The 14,745-nt window shown below is 35.0% G+C and overlaps 1 protein-coding gene across 1 annotated transcript in view; it reads right to left on the reverse strand.

Moving 5' to 3' along the window:
• The window catches only part of ARHGAP15 (Rho GTPase activating protein 15), a 694,101-nt gene that overhangs the window by 608,382 nt on the left and 70,974 nt on the right, over positions 1 to 14,745 (reverse strand). Inside the window, exon 3 of the mRNA XM_066279712.1 lies at positions 8,338 to 8,406. Coding sequence (XP_066135809.1) covers positions 8,338 to 8,406 — 69 coding nt within the window. The remainder of the gene's footprint in view (positions 1 to 8,337; positions 8,407 to 14,745) is intronic.

Genomic DNA, 14,745 nt, shown 5'->3' on the forward strand with positions numbered 1-14,745 from the left:
TTTTAACATATTTTTTCTTTTTATATTTAAAAAATAAAAATTGTATTTAAGGTGTACAACTTAATGTTTTGATATACATATATATATATATGATTAAATGATTACTATAGTCAAGCTAACTAACTCATCCATCTCCTCACAAAGTTACCTGTCTTATTATTTATTGTGGTGAAGCACCCGAGATCTACTCTTTTAGCACATATCCAGTCTGTTATACCATATTATTAACAATAATCACCATGCTGGATATTAAGTCTTTAGAACCTATTCATCTTATATAACCCCATTGGCTTTCCTTCTCATGACATTGTCTTTAAGATGCACCACTTAGGGCACCACTAGTTGGCTCAGCGGTAGAGCGTCAGCCTGGTGTGCAGGAGAGGCACCCATCTGCTTCTCTACTCCTTCCCCTCTCCTTCCTCTCTGTCTCTCTCTTCCCCTCCCGCAGCCGAGGCTCCATTGGAGCAAAGTTGGCCTGGGCGCTGAGGATGGTTCTGTGGCCTCTGCCTCAGGCGCTAGAGTGGCTCTGGTCACAACAGAGCGATGCCCCAGATGGGCAGAGCATCGCCCCCTGGTGGGCGTGCCAGGTGGATCCCGGTCGGGCGCATGCGGGAGTCCGTTTGCTTCCCCGTTTCCAGCTTCGGAAAAATGAAAAAAAAAAAACAAAACGATGCACCACTTTCTTCCTTGGAGTTTATTGTTTACATTTTTTTCTCAGTCTCCAATTATTTTTAAGCTGTCTCTTTTTTGCTATATCAGATCTGCTAACTTTGCACTTGGAATTGTTGTAGACAGAACCCATGAGGTACAAAAATGAAAGCAAAGGAAACAAATCATCATCTACTTTATCTATATATCATATAAAGTACTAATTTTAAAAAGAACTAAATTCTTAATTATAAAACTACCTTACACATAGCTTGAAAATGAAATACAGTATTTTTAGAGATGTGAAATGTAATGTTTTTGGCTAATATAAATACATAATTTATTGTATGCCTACTTTTAAAAAGCAGTAAACAAAAATTCAAGTTGGATATAATAATTACATCAAAGGGAGAATAGAAAAAAAGCAAAGAAAAATGATTCTGGGTTGTGCTGGAATGGTGTCTGGGAAGGAGCAGCGAACTAAGCATTCCCTACGAATTTCTTGAGAAGCTGGTCTTGATTTTAGGTCTCTGAGTTAGGCATCTTTTGCTCACTGCAACTTATTCATAACCAGCTGTATATGTGCTGCTCAATGCTTTCAGGGAGAGTCTCCCTTTCTTACTTCCACTTACCCAGGATGAGCAAACATGTTGGGTTTTGGGGTTCTGCTGAATGCCTTGAACGGTTTTTCAAATGCTGGGTTTGGAAAAGCACATATTATGTTTTGCCAAGTGCTTTTCCCCATCATTTAAAAACACTGTGTATTTCAAAGGAAATTTTGCCCACATGTCTCTGATTTATTTACCCTTAACTCATCAAAACATCATCTTGAAAAGGATACTATTTGATGTTTTAAAAACCCCATAGCCTTTTTCCTAAGCCTTTCATCTTGTAACCAGTGTGTTTCATTTGGTCGCACCAAAAACTCCAGCTTTTATTTGGGAAAGAATTTGGTGAAGGCAACTCTCTGTGTCTCAGAAATTCTCTTCAGTCTTTTGGAGGCTTTTTCTGCATCTTACCTCTCCATCCTCTTCCTTAGTTTCTCTCTTCTTTCCTGAATTCTATTTCTTTTTGTCCTTCATATGACTTTGATACTTTTCCTTTGCTTGCCATTGGAGTTCAGTGAGAATGGCCTTCCCTGTACCATCTGGGCAATTTATCAGTGTAATTCATTTTTTTGTTACAATCTAACTTTAAGCTAGGCAATAGGGGAGAAAGGATTACTCAATGTTAACAGCCTTTTTGTTGTTTTGTGTGTGTTCTTCTTCTCTACTCTAGAGTTAAATGAATTTAAAATGCGGGTCAGGATGGGTGAAATTATTGTAACCTGTTTCTATGTTTTAGTGGCTTCCAAACTCTTTGCCACCAACTCCAGGTCCTTTATGATCTGCCCCTGCCTCCCTCTTGCCCACACCCCTGACTGAAGTCCATATTTTATCTAGTATGTGATTCTGTAATTTTTCAAATGTAAGAATTGATTCTGACATCCAGACCTTCTCACTTACCTTTCCTTCTGTTTGCATCATTCTTCTTCCAGGTTTTTCTGGAGAAACTCTACCCATCCCACAAATCTCAATTTAAATGTCTTTTTCAAAGAGTTCTCTATGACAGTTCAGTCCAAGGTAGGCTCTCCTGCTCTCATAGAAACTTGTTTTTCTGGTGTTAAAGCATATTTTGTGATTTGCATTTATAGAATGATTCCTTCCTTTACTTGCTGAACACTTTCCTTTACCCACAAACTGAAAGCCCCTCAAGAACGAACATGAGTATTTAACATACCGTTGCACACTCCAAAACTAGCACAGTGCCTAGCACAGGAATAACCTCAACAAATACTATAATTCATAAGCATGCTCTTGTTTGAGAAAAGGAAGGGTACACGAAACAATGAAAAAACATAGACATGGTTTCTATTATTTTTTAGAGTTATTAAAGTATATAACTTATTATTAACATACTGCAAGCTTAAAGATCTGAGAGGGTGCTATTTCAGAAACTTACTTTTATCTTACCAAAGTGGAATTTTGAAAGACTAAAGCACTTTAGGTTTATTTATTTATTTATCTATTTATTTTTGCAGTTTAACAAAAGCATCATCTCGTCTATAGAATTATTTCCCCAAAGCGGCTGTCTTTTGTTCTAAAATAAGAAAACACTGTATGTTCACAATGTCTTTCATCCTCAAATCCCTCACAAGTATTAATTAATCCACAAAATGATATCTGGCTCCAAAAGGTAGAATCTGTGCCTTAAGTTTTATCTGTAAAAACCTGCTTTGCCCCCAAGCCATGGCAAATTCCTGAGCTCTGCCCTCCAAATCTTCCTAGCTCAGGAGGTAGCAGATGATTCTCTGAAACCTGCCACAGGCTTTTGACTCCTACAGGGTTATCCACAGACATGTCTTACACTCTTTTGATAAAAAATAAAGATGATAAAGATTTAACATGTCCTAAACAGGGTTATTTTTCTCAACATTTCTTTATGGGCATAAAGGAAAGAGCCCTGAAAATAATTAATCTCATGAACAGAATGGAATATACAAACTCAGGAAACAAACCTATGTTAGGGTATTCGATGTTTCATATTTAAAATTGTTAACACATTATAGCACTTGTTTAGCATCCACACAAATTCTCAGAAAATAATGGAGGTCTCTTACATTGATAGCACATGGGTTTGAATACCATGTGGTAGAAATGGTGTCATCTCACAGTGAACTGGTTAGTTTCTATCATAAGATTTTAGATTCTGGTTAGGAATACATTATTTTTTACAATATTCAGAAGAAATGCATTATGTTTTTGTTTAACCATGCTGATCACAATCTACTTGATTAAACAGAACATTTAAAGATAAAACATGGACACCAGAGATGACAGCATCTTTGGAGCACCCACGATGGCAGATTACACTTTTGTAAAATAAATCATTTTCCTCCAAAGGGGATGTATCTAATGGAATACTTTTGCCAATTATCCTTAAAGCCAAAGCCTCTCTTGATTTCTGGAAAATGTTCAGGGAAGTTCTGAATATTTGAGATGAAAAAGAGTAAGACTTATTTAGCACCAAATGTCGGACATAAATAATCTTAAAAATGCACGTCATAAAAATAATAAGCAATAATACAACTTAAAGAATTTTATAATTTTCTAAAGTGTTTTAATGTATATTATTTCATAAATGGTAGCTCTTGCTGGTAGGTACTGCCAGGAGAATTTACTACAAAAATTAGTATACAACTTCAGAAGCCATACTGCACTATGAGGCTTTGAAGGAAGGAACATTATTGAGACAGAGGTAAGGAACATGCCAAATTTGTGAGAAAAAAAAATGTGAATTTAGATAAAGATACATATGATTAGATTAAACCGATGTAAAGAAAATTTTATGGGTTTTAGAAGAATTCAATGCTTGGTATAAATCATAATAGATAGTTCAAAATTAATCAGGATTTGCTTTTTGGTGGAATTGGTGGTTATTTTAGCATTGCCCATCACAATGGAGTCATTTATAAAAAGAGTTGTTGGAAAAAGAAACATTTGTGCTTTTAAAATACATTAAATAAGTAATTTAGTTCAAGTAAATGTGATGGATAAAAATTGAATATAACCTGTGTTCACAAGACAGTGTGAGATAAACAAGGACTCAGAGGGAAGACTCAGCAGTAAGAAGTAACGTGATGCAATAAGAAGGAAGTTGGGTGGTGGGCACAGGATGCAGTATGCAGATGAGGGATCATAGGATAGTGCGTTTGAATGCTACATAATTTTGTTAACCAATGTTACCCTAATAAATTTAAAAAAGAGAAAATGTGCTTATATCCACCAAAAATTCTTCAAAAATTATGCTTAAATAATAAAATTCAACATAATAAAGATTTAGGGGGGAAAAAGCTGCTATAGTGAGGCAGAAAAAAAGAGCTACGTGGTTACGTGACTCAAATTTTAGGAATCAGAGAAATACTTGCCAAAGAAAATGTTATCTAAGTTGAGACCGGGCTAATTAATTATAAAGATACTGTTATATCTAGTTAAATTGAAAAATTGGCTTTCATTATGAAAAGCAGGCATATATTTTTTAATATCTATAATTAGAAATATTATTTTAATAAAACTTCAAATCTTAATACTAAATAAATTGACAAGCCTATCTTTTCTAACAAACACTGGTGCCAAAAGCAATGTAAGGGGAAGTACAATAGAATAACAAAAATACAAGTCATGACCCCTAACTTGGAAGTAGTTACAGACTAGTCATGAAACAAGTCTATAACCCATGAAATAAGAGTGAACAAACAACAAAAGACTGCTGAGATGAGGAAACTATAATTGTTACAGAAAATTTAAGTTCCTTCGGAGTAAGAGCCATGTCTTAATCATATCACTGTTGCTGGCCTGAGGGTATGTATTTGAGAGGAGATTGTAAATAAGGTAAACCAGGGACCATGAGAGAGATCTATAGACTTGATGCTATAGATAATAGAAAGTTGTTGAGAGTTTTGACAAGAAGAATGAAATAATCAAGGTAAGGTTTAAAGAAGGTTGGTGTGTGTGTGGGAGGGGCACTGCCTGGGTGGGGGTAGAGGGGGTGGGGTCAGAGCACTGGAGGGCCTGGCAAGGGGTATGCCTGAACACATGGGTAAACTGTGGGCATGACATCCACTGTGTGCAAACTGCTTCAGAAAATGGTGAAGGGTCATAGAGAAAATAAAGGATTGAAAGAAAATGTGTTCTAAGCCTAGATAAATGTTTGCAACTAATACATATGGACTCAGTGCAAAGGGGGTCAGTTTGGGAAGAAGGTGATCATGGGTTCAGCTTGGGAGATTTCACTGCTCAGATGACACTGAGACATACAAGAAGAAATGACTAGCACTTCAAGTTATAAAATGAGATAATGAAGAGAATGTGTACAAAGATAGATCTGTGTATTATAGCCTTGGAAGTAAAAACCAAAGCCATTAACTCTTATTTGTGCATTCATTTAACATATATTTTCTGAGTTCTTACCCGGTTCTAGAAATTGTTATCATTGTGGAAAGATAGTTATGAAAATATGACAGTACCCCTAATTTCATAGAATATTCTAATGAGATGACAATCAAATAAAAAATGTAGTATGCTACAATATTGTAAATTTTATGGAGAAAATTGGGGTCAGAGAAGTAGGAGTGTAGATGAAAATGGTGAATAGGAATTGTTTCTTTGTTTGAAAGAGAGATTAGAAAACACCTATTTTGAAAAGGTGATATTTGAATAGAGGTACAAAGAAAAAATGAAGTACTGAGTCTTACAAATTTCTGGTCATCAAATGAATTATTTTGTACTCGATAGAGGAAAAAACTTTTTTTTTTTTTTAAATTTGTTTGAATTTTTATTTTTATTTTTTTTTATTTATTCATTTTTAGAGGAGAGAGAGAGAGACAGAAAGGGAGAGAGAAGAGAGAGAGACAGAGAGAGAGAAGGGGGGAGGAGCTGGAAGCATCAACTCCCATATGTGCCTTGACCAGGCAAGCCCAGGGTTTCAAACCGGCGACCTCAGCATTTCCAGGTCAACACTTTATCCACTGCGCCACCACAGGTCAGGCGAGGAAAAAACTTTTAATGACCCTGTTGGATATGTAAGGTGGTCAGCTAGGCTGCATCAGAATGAGTCAGGAGAAGAAAGAAAATGATGAAGTCAGAGGAGTAGCTGGACCAGTAGGGTCAGATGGACCACCGGATATTTTTCAGATTTTACCCTGAGAGAGATAGGAAGCTAGAGAGGAGTTTGAGCCAAGGAGTGGCATGATGTAACTTGTATCTTAACAAGCTTTCTTTGGCTGTGCACTGAAAATAAAAAGTAGAGAGAAAAAATAAAAGTGGGCACATCAGTTATGAGATTATTTCAATGAACTAATTAAGAGATGACATAACATAAAGGTGGTACGAAGTGAACTGATTTTGGACTAATTTTAATGACAGAGTTAACAGGGTTATTTGTTATTTAACTTTATCTTATGAGATGAATAAAAAAGTCAAAAATTACTTCACGAGTTTTGACTGAAGCACCTGGAAAGTGATGTTGGCATATTAGAAAATGGAGAACACTGGATTTTAAAGAAAATCAGAATCAGTTAATGATAGGTTAAATGTGAGATGCATGTTGACATATAAGTGAAAACATCACAATATATACTACTGGAGTTTAGGGCACTAGTCCATCCTGGAGAACTGGTTAGTTTAATGCCATATATAAAGTCGTAAGACTGAATGAGATGCTCTAAAGAACACATATAAAGAAAAAAAGTGAAAAACTAAGCTTTAAAATAAAGAGGAATCATCTAAGGAGATGAAAAATGGGTGGTAAATTAATTAATGAGAAAACAGTTTACTAGTAGCTATGTGAATAAAATTTATTTTTTAAAAAAGAGAGAGTTATCAATGGGTTAAATATTCAGATAGGTCTACTAAGAAGAAAACTTGAGACTTAATAAAGTTAACAAATGATGACCCTGATAGAGAATGAGCTTAATGGAGTTGGTTCAAGAGATAAAGAGAGGAGAGAAATTTTAAAAAAGAGAGAGAAAGGAGAGAAATTAACTATAGAAAGGTAAACAATTCTTGCAAGAAATTTTTATTCTAAAGCAAAGGATAATAATGGAGCAACAGCTAGAGTGGAGATGAGAGATCTAGAACATGCAAAGCAAGAGAAAATAAGATAACTAAAATAAGACAATAAATACTTTTGGTATTAAGAATGAAAAAGCCCAAAGATAACAGAGATGGAATAGCAGGAGATAGATAAGAATAAAGTCATCACTCTGTATTATCCAATGAGCCAATGGACTGGTAGCTTTGTTGATCAATGTGAAATACAGCAAGAAGTATAAGCATGCAAAAAAAAAAAAAAAGGTATTACATTTATCAAAAAGTAGGTCATTAACAGAAAAAGCATCAGAATACATCAGAAAGATTGAACTTGCATGTTTTTTAAATATCTCCGATATTTCCTCTATTCATGTTATTTATAATATTTTAGGTACTATCTAGTCATTTGGATACAATAAACTAAAGTGGGAAAAAGAAAACCCTACTCTTGTGGACTTAGAATTTAATAGTAAGGGATTAATTTTTTTCTTAAAATAAAACCCTGTCAATATTTGCTGTAAGCACCCCCACTCAAATCTTTGACTTTGTTATTCACAGTCTTTTGTAGTTCTTTCTCTTTGAGTATCAACTGGATGTATTAACTTGTTTCTGGCCAGGAGAATGTGGCAAAGTTGATGGGATCTCATTTCCATCATTAGGTTACAAGAGATTTTGACTTCCATCTTGTTAGTAGATTTTCTTGCCTGCTCAGCTAGCTATGTGCTTTGAAGAAGCAAGCTGCCCTGTTGAGAAGCCCAAGTGGCACCTCACTGAGAGCAGTATCTGACCAACAGCCTGCCAACAACCACGTACCTGAGTTGAAAGCAGATACTTGCCCTGTCAAGCCTTCAGATGTGATCCCAATTCTGGCTCAAATTTTTATTGCAACCTTTTGAGAGACTCTGAGTTAGGGTACTCTGTTAATCCATGCCCAGATTTCTGACCCACAAAAACATGAGGTGATAATGTGTGCTATTTCAAGTTGCTGAGTTTTGGGATAATTCACTTTGTAGCAGAAGATAAAGAATACAATCTTGGAGTAAAAGATTTACCAACTTACCAATTGTTCCAATGGAGGGATGACATCTTTCAAGACATGTTGTGAATGATTCCTTCTGTGCCGGGATATCTGCAAAAATATTGACATTTGATATTATTACATTTTTTCTTTAAAAAAGTTACAAATGATTTTTAAAAATCTATAAATTAGTGAGTGTACATGAAAATAACCATATTTGAATTCATTCAAGAAGGTGAATAAAGTAGATATAAAATAGAAAATAAATCTTTTGAAGATTGACTAATTTGAATAAAATGTGTACTCAGAGATGGCTGGCTATACCAATACCTCATATCACAAACACTCTTTCTACCATGTAACCTCCTACAATTGGTGGGGACTATGTTCTTCATTTTGAACCCGGGCAGACCTTTTTGTTTGCTTCAAACAAAAGGTACAGCAGAATTGTTTATTTGACTTCAAATGTTAGAGCATAAAAATGTCATGTTCTCTTAGAACCATCACATTTGGAAGCTAGTCACCATTTTGTGAGGAAGCCCAAACAATTCTATGCAGAAAGAGCATCAAGAGAGACCTCTAGGTTTTCTGCCTCACAGATTAGCTGAGGTAACAGAAGACCGCCACTATCAACCATCACTCATGTGAGTGTAAAGATCTCCTGATGATTTCTTCTCCCAGCCATCAAGTCATCCACTGGTTTCAAGTCTTCCCAGCAGAGATCTCAACACTGTGTAGTAGAAACAAGCAGTTCTTTTCTGAATTTTTGACCAGATTCTATCAGATTAAAAACAACAACAACAAAACATTGTTTCATATCTCCCTATTTCAGGGTGATTTGCACTGTTTTAATAATAGGAACAAAATATTTAGTATTGAAACATTGTGTTTGTGATATGATGTGAGCTCATCTTTTTCAGTCAATGTCCTCTTAATTTGCATATCTTTCACTATTACCCAGATGTATTTAAATACACAGCAGTCACATGATTAAGTTCTCTTGAAACAAATTTTTAAAATTTGTTCTTTCTCCTAAAGAAGCATCATACACAGATGCTATAACACAATAAAAAGAGAAAGGGAAAGTATTTATAATATTTTACTATTTGATAACTTAAATAGCAGCTCTTGTTTATAGTACTATTTCACTAAACAGAAGTTTTTTAGTATTTTGCAAGGAGAGAGTGGGGATGGGTGAGACAGGTGAGAAGACAGAGAGAAAAAGAGAACAGAGAGAAAGAGAGAGAGAGAGAGATCTTTATTTACTAAAAAAATAAAAGAAAGCAGGTCTGAGGACGATATCTAGAAAGAACTTTGTATGTCTATGGCTCTGGTGACTGGCGCGTGGAGCTGACTGCCATGGTTAGATGGCTGCTTGCTGAGATTCTGAGGGTGTTGCATTACCAAAGAAATTAGAAGCTTGGCCTAAAAACACCATGACTCCCTATAACCCTTAGATCCCATATTTGTGCTCCAAAAACTGGATGAAAAAGGCAGTATGACCTTCAAGGAAGCCATTCCTTTTATGGCCACTTGAGATGTGGCCCATGGAGGACAATGGAGAAGGAAGAACCTCCAGAAAGCAGAGCCAGAAACACTGAAGAACAATGAACATGAGGAATTCTCTGAGAAAGAAGAGCCAGAACAATGGGCAATTGTCTGTTCTCCCACCACAGGGGTTCACAGGGCCTGCCCAGCAGGATTGCTATGGTTCAGTGACTGTTAGCCATCTATTGTCTTTTCCCTTTATAAATGAAAATCCCCCCTCCCCCAGTTATCAAGTTTTTGCTCCACTATTATCTATTGGATGTGATAAAGAAAGCAGGACTGAGAGCTTGTTTTTTAAATTCTAAACCCTTAACCCCCTGAAGATAAATTCTTTCAAATGGAGAAACCTATATACTTATCACCAAAGACTCTAAAATTGGAGCTTGATGTTATAACTGGTTGGGGCTTTTTGTAGTCTCTTGAAAAAGCAGATAAAACTATTTCTAGTGTTGGAAGACAGATGCAAATTGATATATGAGAGGGTAGACCATGTGTGGCCAACAGTTTTTGGCCCTGGGCCGGATTAGAAAGAAAACTTTTTTCACGGGCCGGACGAAATATTAAAATTGAAAAATGTTAAATACAGAAATGATTTGTTTAAGTAAACAAAATTTTATTATGTAATTTGTTTATGAATAAATGTTAGTGAAAAAATTTTAATATACAATATTATTCTAATAAAAATGTATTTTCATAAAAATATAACTACATACCACATAAATATCCAAACTGTATTGCAATCAATCAAAACAATATTTAATTAATAGAATGAGCTTGAAGGGGTTATATTGCAAATAAAACAATTATTTCATTTTACAAACAGCCTGGACATGTTTTCAGTTATTAACTGCAGCTATTGTCTATGCTACAATGTCACTTGATTCAGCACGCTTGACCACAAAAATAACGAATTGTTTGACCTTGGGTGTGCATTGGCAAACTCCACCTAAAAGAATGTGGGTTTCGCATCACTGCTAAATGCTAAACATCAAACAGTTCATATCGAGTACAGATGAGTACAAAAGTTGTAAATCTTTATAATGGAATTCTTTTAAAAAATAAAGAAGTATTGTGAATTTATTCGACCAATTATTGAAAGTTAACCCTAGATTACTCACTTGCGGAATTCTTTTCTGTGTATCACTATCTTCTTAAATATCTCAATTTCCAATAATCAAAGACACTTCCACTTCTGAGTAGCTGAGATTTTAAAGTAGCGAAGAATATTAAAAATTTAATTGCGGGCTGCATAAACTTGTTAAGAGGGCCAGATTCGGCCCACGGGCCTTATGTTGGCCATGCTTGGGGTAGACTGTGACAGAATCTGATGGTCGCTCACCAAATTCTGTTCTCTCTTTTCTGGACACACATCTAGACTGCAATTCTCAGGTTACTTTGCAGTTAAGAGTAGCCACGTAACTAGTTTAGACCAATGAAAAGTGAGCAGAAACAAAGAGAACCTCCCCCCAAAAGACTCTCAACCAATGAGCATTTCCCTACCACATTCTCTCTCCTCCTGTGCTGGCTGGAGAAAACACTGAATAAGGCCTTTTGGGAGGGTGAAGATACAAAATGAAAGAATTTGGGGCCTGAATCACCATACCAAGTACAGCTAGTGCTCGACTTATGACCACGATTGGTTCCAACAGACCGGTTGTAACACGATTTGGTCATAAGTTGAGTAGGCTATATGTATAGTACTGTAAATGATGTTATAAAAATCTTTAAGTCATATTTTATCATAATTTTCTTTCATTATTGTTATATATCATAATTTTCTTTGTTCATTTTATGCCATTTGTATCATCTCTACACCATTTTGTTTCTTATTTTTACATTCATCAGATTTAAGTAAAACACTGCATTACCAGTACAACTGGTTTAATATTTGCAAAGACAATTTCCTCTTGGTAGACATCTTGGGAGGGGTTTGATGAAAAATATCCATGACACAAAACACAAACTGCTGTACTGAGTCTGGGATAACAGTTGAAATGGTACACGTGGAGATGGTAGTGTTGCCAGAAGCTGGTCCGCACTGTCATACTCCCAGCTGGGCAACGCTTGAGCTGCCAGACACAGAGCAGTCATGGCTAGCGATTGTGGTCGTAAAGTCAAATGGTCATAAGTTGCATAGGTCATAAGTCTATCAATATTTGTAAAGCCAAACACAGGTCAGAGAAAACTCACTTTGTTTTATTTAATAAAATTTTATTTTGAAATAATTTTATACTTAGAGAAACGTTTCTGAGAGTAAGAGTTTCCACAGAAAACTTCCTTCTATTATATAATAAGACATAAATTTAGATTTCTTGAAGCCATTATGTATTATAGAGAATTTTACAGCTAGTAGCATTATCTTAAATAAAGTAACCATAGTTGATGCTCAATTAATGCTAAAATGAAAAGTCTTTTACATTAAAAAAGTGAGAGTAGAATAGTTAATGAGAGTAATCCTAGAAACCAAAACTCCACACCTGTTATTCATTGATAGTTCAGCTTCTCTACGGGGCAAAAATATAAATACATTTGATATTTAAACCTCTTAGAGAACCAGAAATGTATTTTATATTGCTATACATTTAGAACCTACTACTCTTTTTTTTTTTTAATTTTTTTTTTTTTAGATTTTATTTATTCATTTATAGAGAGGAGAGAGAGAGAGAGAGAGAGAGAGAGAGAGAGAGAGAGAAGGGGGGAGGAGCAGGAAGCATCAACTCCCATATGCGCCTTGACCAGGCAAGCCCAGGGTTTCGAACCGGCAACCTCAGTGTTTCCAGGTTGACGCTTTATCCACTGCGCCACCACAGGTCAGGCAGAACCTACTACTCTTAACTGCAACTGATTGTGGTGAAATTTGTAATCTTCAATGAAAATATAATGTATATATTTTATATTCAACATAGAAAGTTGAAGAGTTCTGGAATAGGGGGAGTTTTCTTGTTCAATTTTCTAGACACCTGGCTGGATTTCTATCTAGCCTCGGGGTACCAGCCATTGTCCAGGCATGTATAATACCTCAAGCTTTAAATGTTAAAGAAACCAGTGGCAAGAAAATGTCTGTACAGTATTGGAAAATGTACAACTAGCATTCACCCGTCCGTCTTATTACTTTCTATGGCCAAGTCCATGTCATCTCTTTTCCCAATTTTACTAGATTTTGCGGGGCCTAGTAGCCCACCATCTTCTAACTTTTCCTTCTACTGACCTGTAGAAAGCTTTTTTATAAGGCAATGTTGCAAATGTGTTGTATTTTATTGTAGAGATAATTTTTGCTAATGAATGCTTTAATTTTAATGATTATTTACATTAAAATATCAGATTTATTAGTGATAAAAATATATTTTTCACTAACATAGTTACTTAAGTATATGAAATACCAAAGAAACCCACAAACATAATAAGCGAATGATTGAAATTTGGGAAATCAATTTAAATGAGAAGAAATTAAAACAGACACGACCAGGTGCTGAGCATATACATTTCACCCTTGAAGGAAACCATTAATTCCATGGTATAAACAAAGTTCAAACTGATAAATGATACAATAATATTGTTTGCTAACTTTATTGAGTGCTTATTATTTTCCAGGCACTATTCTAAGTGTTTTACATTTATTAGTACATATGTATGTAATTCTTATCCAAACCTTAAGGAGTCAGTTATATTACACCTTTTTCATTAGTGTTAGAAACACAGACACGGATTGTTTTAAGTAACTTTGAAAAACCACAGGTAGGCATAGTGTGGATGATATTTTAACATAGATCTAAGCTATTAAAGTGCAATTATTTTCCAACAATATAAAGGTACATATATAGCGACAGACACTAAATGCTTAGGGAACTACAAAATTGAAATCCCCTGTGTGCATAAATGGATGTTTTCTGAGGTAAAAATTTGCAGTGAGTCAAACTTATAAATTTGTACATGGTTCCACAGGAAGCAAGAAATCAGATTTCAAATCTGTTATAAATCATCTTAATATTCCTTTAGGAGAAGTAATACTGTGGATAATTCTTAAATCAATAAGCTAGCCAATCTATCATGTTTAACCAAGTTATGAAGATGTGTGGGAAAAAAGACCTTGCGTCACCTGTCTTCTGCTTTATTGCCCTTCTAAGTCCAGCATTAGGCACAAAAATAAATGATCATCCCTGATCATATTATGCTCACTGAGACTTATGATTTAGGAAATTCTGGATCCAAAATAACTCAGTTGTCTTGCATTGATATCAGAAAAAGTTAGGATGTTTCAAGGGAGCTGTTTTTATATGATAATAATTAATTAAATTACTTAATTAAAACAATTATAAAGAAAACTTGAGGTTACTCAAGTTTTGATTGAAGTTCAAAAGGCCTTTTGGCTCTCTTATGCTATAGTATATATAACAGGAACTAGTATAGTACTTATGTAATTGTTTATCAATAGCTTTTTATTATAATCTGATACTTTTTCAAATGATTATGGGGCACATTCATGAGAAGCCTTCTAACTTAAGACATTAGATGTCCTTATGAAGCATTCAGTTTAGCCAGTAACCATCTTATGTTTAGCACATCCTATGCCAGCAATTTCTAATAGTAGATGTTCAAAATGCACTTTTTGTTAGTATTATAAATATCGCCCATACTGTAATGCCTAGAGAGTACTTTGTTTCAGACAGTCCTAATATTTTCTCCAGAATTTCATAATTTCTAAATATATCTGATATCAAAATTTTACATTTTGTTCGGCAAACTACTTCCGGATGAGTTTCAGATGCAGGCAGCAGCGGGCTCCGTTGTTGATCACAGGTCCTTTTCACTTTTGCAGGAATCATTAAGTTATTATTGAATTTGGAAAATTTGAATAACAATAATATCAATAATATTAGCAGTAGCTTGATATAACTTTCTTTT

Source organism: Saccopteryx bilineata, chromosome 5 (genome assembly GCF_036850765.1).
Source record: "Saccopteryx bilineata isolate mSacBil1 chromosome 5, mSacBil1_pri_phased_curated, whole genome shotgun sequence".
NCBI classification, from domain to species: Eukaryota; Metazoa; Chordata; class Mammalia; order Chiroptera; family Emballonuridae; genus Saccopteryx; species Saccopteryx bilineata.